Raw genomic sequence first — 6,500 nt, forward strand, 5'->3', positions numbered from 1 at the left:
CATCACAAAACAATGAATTATGATAATAATAAAGAAATGAAGTATATAATAATAAAAAAGTTATCATTATAAATCATTTAATTTTCTGGATTCTGGGATGCAGTTAAATGGTTGAGAGTTATATTAGAACGTATATCATCTTATACTTACTCCAAATTAATATGAATTTTAAAAGTTTTTTATTATCACTGGTAGAGAAAGTTTCTCAACTAAAAAAAGATTAATTATGTATTTAATCACTTAACTATCAGTTTGGTTTTGTTAGGTTTTTTAATTATTTGCTTTTCAAAATCTTCATTGATGTTAGGTTTTGATTTCATTTTGATCATCTACTGTTAAAAATTAACATAACTATTGACTTGACATTTTTTATTTTTTTCAATTATGATGTGGCATTACCTTACGATGACATGTTAACATCACTGTTAATTTTTTAACGATTGTTGATCAAAATGAAAACAAAAACATAACGTCAGTGATGATTTTGAAAAAAAAAACAAATAGTTTAGTGACTAAAACGAAACCACGCGAATAATTTGGTGACTAAATATCTAATGTATCCTATATTTTATTCAACTTGAATTTTTACTGCAATTCTTTTTGTAAATTCTACCCTAAAATCAATTCTTTAATTTTTTTATACTTTAGTCAACACTTTATTCTCAAAATACTTTTATAAAAAATTAAAATTATAAATATATCTAATAATTTTATATAATATTTAATTTTAATAAATTAAAATTAACACCAAATTGATAGAATATATAAGTAACAATAATCAAATATGTAATTATATCAAATATTTTAACTGTCACAATTAGTTTCAAAAAAGATGAGTGGCTTAATTGAATGCATTTGAATAGAAGAGTAACATGATTGATAAAATTTCAAAAAAAGTGGCCAAAATGAAAAAGGGGCAATAGTTAAGTGGTCACTGGTATAATTTACCCTCTATTTTAAACCATTTATCTTTATTTTTTTTAACTAATTTATAATTATACAACCATTAGAATTTTAAATTTTTATAAATTAAATTAATGGGCTCATCATTAGCCGTGCTCATCGAACATCGTAGAATTTTCCAAAATTATATTGTATTAAAAGGTTTAAATGCTCGTTCTCTAAATTTAAAACTTCTTCCTAATTGATACTTTTAATTCTTTTTGTTCTGCTCATTATTATTAAATTATAATACCTTTAGCATTTTACTTCAAACCAATAAATATATGATATTTGATCATGAACAAACACTTCAAATACAGTCAATGAAACACATCGCTCAAAGTCCACAAATCTGCCATATTGTATGCAGAGCAACCATTTCGCTGTTTCAATGGATTCCATGAAAACAGGCACCAGTTTCCACAAGCAACTCTCCATAAGGTTACTCGAGCTATTACTTCTTATCCTCCCCGCAAACGGGCAGAATCAATAACGATTTCTCCAGTCAACAGGCCCTTCTTTCAGAGTCTCCTCCGATTAGTGTCGGCTCGGAATCCTTCGAGCTAAGGGGTATTGGACCAATCGGTGAAGGTTTGATTGATGATGGAGTATATATATATATATATATATATATATATATATATATATATATATATATATATATATATATATATATATATATATATATGAGTTAGGATCCACTTCATTGTAAAACTTTTAGTTTTACACCTTTTACGCACCAAGAAATTAAGCTCCATATAGATCCATCCAAATTCATAAAAATATTTGTATTCACGGACACACCAAGAACAGTTTTCATTTGTAAACAAAGATAAGCTATATAGATTATACATATATATATATATGTAAGAAATGCCATGAAGTGAGGAACAATTAAAACCAACATTAAAAACATGAATTACCTGTGACTGTAGATGGTTCGTGTGATTCTGGAAAACATCACTCTTAACAAGAGGTAAAGAGCATAGAGAGCAGATACTAACTTCTATTTGCTTTGTATGCGTAACAAGAGTTCGACTTCGATGCTTCCAAAATGATCTTGACCATCAGGGACTAGCCAGGCCAACTCAAGACTTTTCAGTGCAAAAGATGGCTTAATATCGAGTACTTGACTTCTATAAGCATTTGAACCATCTTGTGGCAGCAGCAGCAACAATGAAAGAAATCAACACTTGACTAGTGTCAGGTCAATCTACGATGGGTGGACTCATGGTGTTTCGGAGGCTAAAACAAGAGGAACAAGAACCGGTCCACTGTCAGCGGCTTTTGATACGGCAATCTCTTCTATGCGCTTCCATGTGGATTCATGTTTCACTTTGGTCTCTTCCAGCTTTTCTTTATCTTCTTGAAACTTGTTCAAGCATTCTTCGAATAGTTCCGGATCAGAATCGGAAAAAATCTTGCGAACATTCAACGTCAAGCTCTGGACAACCTGATTCCAATGGTTATGCCCATTTTGCTCCAAGGCAGGGAAAATAATGGGCAGTATAACTCTGCGGTTTTGTCTAATTAAGTTCTCGATGTGATCATTATTCCACAAGTACAAAGCCCTCTCCGCTACCTGTAAAACCAAGCATTGGTGATCAGAAATTCTGGAAAACCATTGCATGAAACCGAATATTTTAAGAAGATATGTCACGACCAAAAGCTTCAAATATCATACCGATAACAAGAATTTTACACAAAACTATGCCAACCAAATTCCTGTGTAAGCAGGGAACAATAAGCTTTAACAATAAATTGCCGAACAAAGGCCTCATTAAGGAAAACAATACACATTCAAAAAGTTGTTTTTACATGGTCGTCTTTGCCATTGAACTATATTAGCATGGCATTGAGTATTGTTATTGTTCATTTTAGTACGTATAGAAGATCTCCATTATGTATTAAACACATGCATATAGCTTGGCCTTCGAAACCTCGTAATGCTAGTATGTAATCACACATGATACATATCCTTCCTGCCAAAGGAAAAGTAATTGTCCTTTGAATTAAAACCTGAGTGGTATGAAACCAGATATACACTTTCTAATAAACCTATGAAGCATTGAAACTAGACCTATATATATATATATATATGCTCGAACTCGATAAACCTCTGAATGTTAGTATGTAAAGGAAATTCAAAATGCTGAAAATAATGCCATCATACCTCTGCTTTTGTCCACAAAAGCAGATAGGACATTCAAATTTCAAATAGAACAGAAAAAACTGCTACCAAAAAAAAAAAACTTACTTCATCGTTCAAACTATAAAAGTTCGGAAGCAAAGGAATATATAGGTTCATAGATGTATCAACTATTGATGTAAGAGAAAAACATCAATCATTTTCCATCTTCAAGCCTATAAAAGATAATACGGTAGAGTTTGTCAGCATGTTCAGTAGCTAATTAAACCAGACAAATTTTAGACAATTATGCCAATAAGAAGTCGGCTACCATTTTTTTTTGGCTGAAATGAAGCAGGCTAGCGTGAAGTGCCTAATATTAGAACCTATATATTTCAATTCCATTGTCGGACCATGTAATTTAGACTTTCTCGCTTACAAGAAAAACTTCAGGCATAGGCACGACCAGAAAATTTGGCTTAGTCTATTCATAACTTCATCTATGCCAAACCAGCACGGGTTTGGTCCATGTTACTCAGGCTAGGGTGTGAGTATCGGACACGGATATGTTCAGATATGCATCAGATTCCCATACCTATGTTCAGATATGCATCAGATACAGGTTTGGACATGGTACTTCAAGAAAAATGAAGAGTTGGAGCAACATAAGATTAGGCTCTCGTGATCTCTAGCATATATAGACCAGTGTACAACAGATAGCAGCAAATAAAGATCTAATTTTCTAACATACAGCTTATCATCTTAATCATCTCATTTGGGAGCAACGGATAAAAACCATTGAAAAGGCCGACACAAATTACTATCAAAAGAAAGCAGAAACTCGTGTTTGAATGAGAGATGATCATGGAAGACCTTTGTTCCGAACATAAAATTAAAGAGCGAGAAGGAAAAACTATTCTTTCATTGACTTTATTCAGCAGGTTAGAAGTGGACAGATTAAACAATCAACAAGGGCATTTCACACAATAGGGAATGTAGAGAAATTTGTAAGGCTATTACCTGAAAGTGTGGACTGCTTAAGCATCGTGCAATTTTGCGGAACAAAGGTACCATACATCTCTGAAATTCAGCAGGCAGAGTAGCTTCCAAAATTTCTTCCAGCTCACTAAGGAACATGACTTCCTTGGAACTATTAGTAATTGGCCAGTACTTCAATAATCTTCTAATAACAGTATCAGCTAGTTTGCAGTCTTTCTCGACAAACTGCGTGATGCAGTATGATAACTGCTGGTGGTACATCGGCAAGCATTTTGGTTTGTGAAGTGGTATTAATGCCCGTGTAAGGAACAACTTGTGTTCTTCTTTGAGTGGCAAGGCAAACCCGTTGATTATACTTCCCAAAACCTCCAAAAGCTCGGTCATCCCATTATGCTTCTCCGTTTCAAAAATAAAACGGAAGAAAATGTTGTTAATAGCTTTCCTGATAAATGGACGGTGCACCATAAACTTGCCATAGATACGATGCAGAATTGTCTTTAGATACTCCCTCTCTCTTGGATCTTCAGAATCAAACAGATCTAGTAATTTAAGAACAAAAGAATGGTCAATGTATCTCTTGGCCAACTTCGCATCAGTCTCGGGAGATGCCACGAACCTCAGAAGGAATTCATATACAATTTGCAAGTGAGGCCATGCAGCGTCCACCAAAGGCTCTTCCTCTTCCAAATCGAAGGCTTCTAGCACCTTGTTTTCACGAGGCTGTGGTGTAAGGGGTCGAAACAAGTTGACAGACACCATCTTTACAGCTTCCTGAATGACAGATTCAGCAAATTTTCCATTCGCGGAACTAACATAATCCACAAGCTCAAGTAATGTCTGCCTCTTGATGTCTTTTTCTTTCAAGTTCTTCATTGGGTCCGAGAAATCAAACACAACACAACACAAACTCAGCTTTCTAAGAAACAAGGTTTGCTTCTCAGAGTTAGGAACATCCTTAAATCCCGGTAGAGCTTCATATGGAGCAGTCCCGGAACTCCTGTTAAGTTTTTGATCGACAACTTGGGCGAGCCGACTTCCATGGTTATATTCGAAAGTAGGAGCAGAATAAGGGCCAGAAAGAGGAGCATTGTCGATTAGCAGCCTATGATTACCCAAAATATCGCTGCTTCTTGAGTGGGAGGGATTACTCAAAGGAGGAGCAGATGAACCCCCAAATTCACGATTCTCGGACGACTTAGATGGCTTGCGAGGAAGCCTGCCTAGTATCTGCTTGATCATATCTTACAACAAAAGAAAGAACCAAATCCACAATAAACCAACCCTGATTCAATTTCCTTTACTGCATAACCTAATCCATCAAAAAGAAGGTAACTTCAAATCCAAAATCAGGGAAGAAAACCCTAAAAAATATCCCAGAAATAGAAACCTTTATCAGGATAAAAAATTGAAGAAACCCGAAAGCATGTATCAAAGCAAAAACTCTTGCTTTTATCAATCATCCTATACAGAAATTTGACAACTTCATTTACTCAGTACAACCATGAAACAGAAAGATAACAACTTTTGACTTAAATTCAGCAGAAACTAAAGGGAAAATCCTCTTAAAACTGGAAGCAAAACTACAAACTTCAAGAATTGAAAAGCTCCAGGTTTCTATGTAGGTTCCTGTTACCTATTTCCCAAATCAGCAGCCAAAGTAAGTTGGGTCAAATGATGACAGGATCTGGATTTTATGAAAAACAGCTAACCAGCATCAATCACAGAAAAAATGAAACAAATATACACACACACACGTACGAGCTATAAAAAAAAGTGATAAACTAAACAGAAGATTACACAACGATAGGTACAACAACATAGAAAAGTAAACCCAGAAGAGAGGAGAGCCCTTGAAACTTACAGAAAGCTAATAACTTGAAACAGAAGTCGAACACAAGAAAGTAGAAAGCTTTAGATTTTCCCCCTTTTTTAACTTTCTTTTTCTTTTCTTCTGAATTTACATTGGGCCATGGGAGAAAAAAGAGAAAGACGAGAGAAGGGGGGAAGAGGAACAAAGTGAAACACAAGCAGCAACTTTGATACAAGAACCTTACCGGCTTAATCACAACCCGTAAATGGAAAATCTGAGAACATTTAAAAATTATACAGATTTAGTAAAAAAAAGTTTGACAAAAGAAAGCAAGTCCATGTACCCTATCAAGTACTACTGATAATTTCGGTAATTAATAAAATAAAATAAAATAAACGAAGGTTTTGTGATGATAAACATTATGGCCATGATGTAATGTTGAATGTTTTGTTTTGGGTATATGCTTTTTTCCAATTCAGCTACCATGCCATTAATGGACAACTGTAACACACGGTTTAAAGCATTGGTCCCCAGCCAATTTATAACTATTTTCTTTGTTTTTTTCTTGATTAACAAAATCTGTAGCTTAAGAGGAAAAATGGGTTACTTTCGGTTCTTGAA

General features: G+C 34.2%; 1 protein-coding gene across 2 annotated transcripts; it reads right to left on the reverse strand.

Annotated features, from left to right (window-relative positions):
* Positions 1–1,759: 1,759 nt before the first annotated feature.
* LOC120182617 (serine/threonine protein phosphatase 2A 57 kDa regulatory subunit B' theta isoform-like) lies at positions 1,760–6,153 on the reverse strand. Of its 2 annotated transcripts, XM_039187544.1 has the most exons (4): positions 5,931–6,153; positions 5,703–5,753; positions 4,091–5,378; positions 1,760–2,524 (listed from the first exon to the last, which is right to left on the reverse strand). In XM_039187544.1, exons 3-4 carry the CDS (start codon positions 5,306–5,308, stop codon positions 2,171–2,173), a joined length of 1,572 nt encoding a protein of 523 aa, XP_039043475.1. In that variant the 5' UTR covers positions 5,309–5,378; positions 5,703–5,753; positions 5,931–6,153; the 3' UTR covers positions 1,760–2,170. The 2 variants fall into 2 exon arrangements, with proteins under 2 accessions (XP_039043475.1, XP_039043476.1); XM_039187545.1 differs by lacking the exon at positions 5,703–5,753.
* Between the last annotated feature and the right edge of the window lie 347 nt (positions 6,154–6,500).

Source organism: Hibiscus syriacus, unplaced genomic scaffold, assembly GCF_006381635.1.
Source record: "Hibiscus syriacus cultivar Baekdansim isolate YM2019G1 unplaced genomic scaffold, ASM638163v2 tig00112699_pilon, whole genome shotgun sequence".
NCBI lineage: Eukaryota > Viridiplantae > Streptophyta > Magnoliopsida > Malvales > Malvaceae > Hibiscus > Hibiscus syriacus.

Excerpts from the sequence above, each read along its gene's own strand:
- LOC120182617 (XM_039187545.1), bottom strand. The coding sequence starts at position 5,308 with ATGATCAAGCAGATACTAGGCAGGCTTCCTCGCAAGCCATCTAAGTCG. Across the intron at positions 2,525-4,090 it reads TAAGCAGTCCACACTTTCAG|GTAGCGGAGAGGGCTTTGTA; the intron begins GTAATAGCCTTA and ends TTGGTTTTACAG.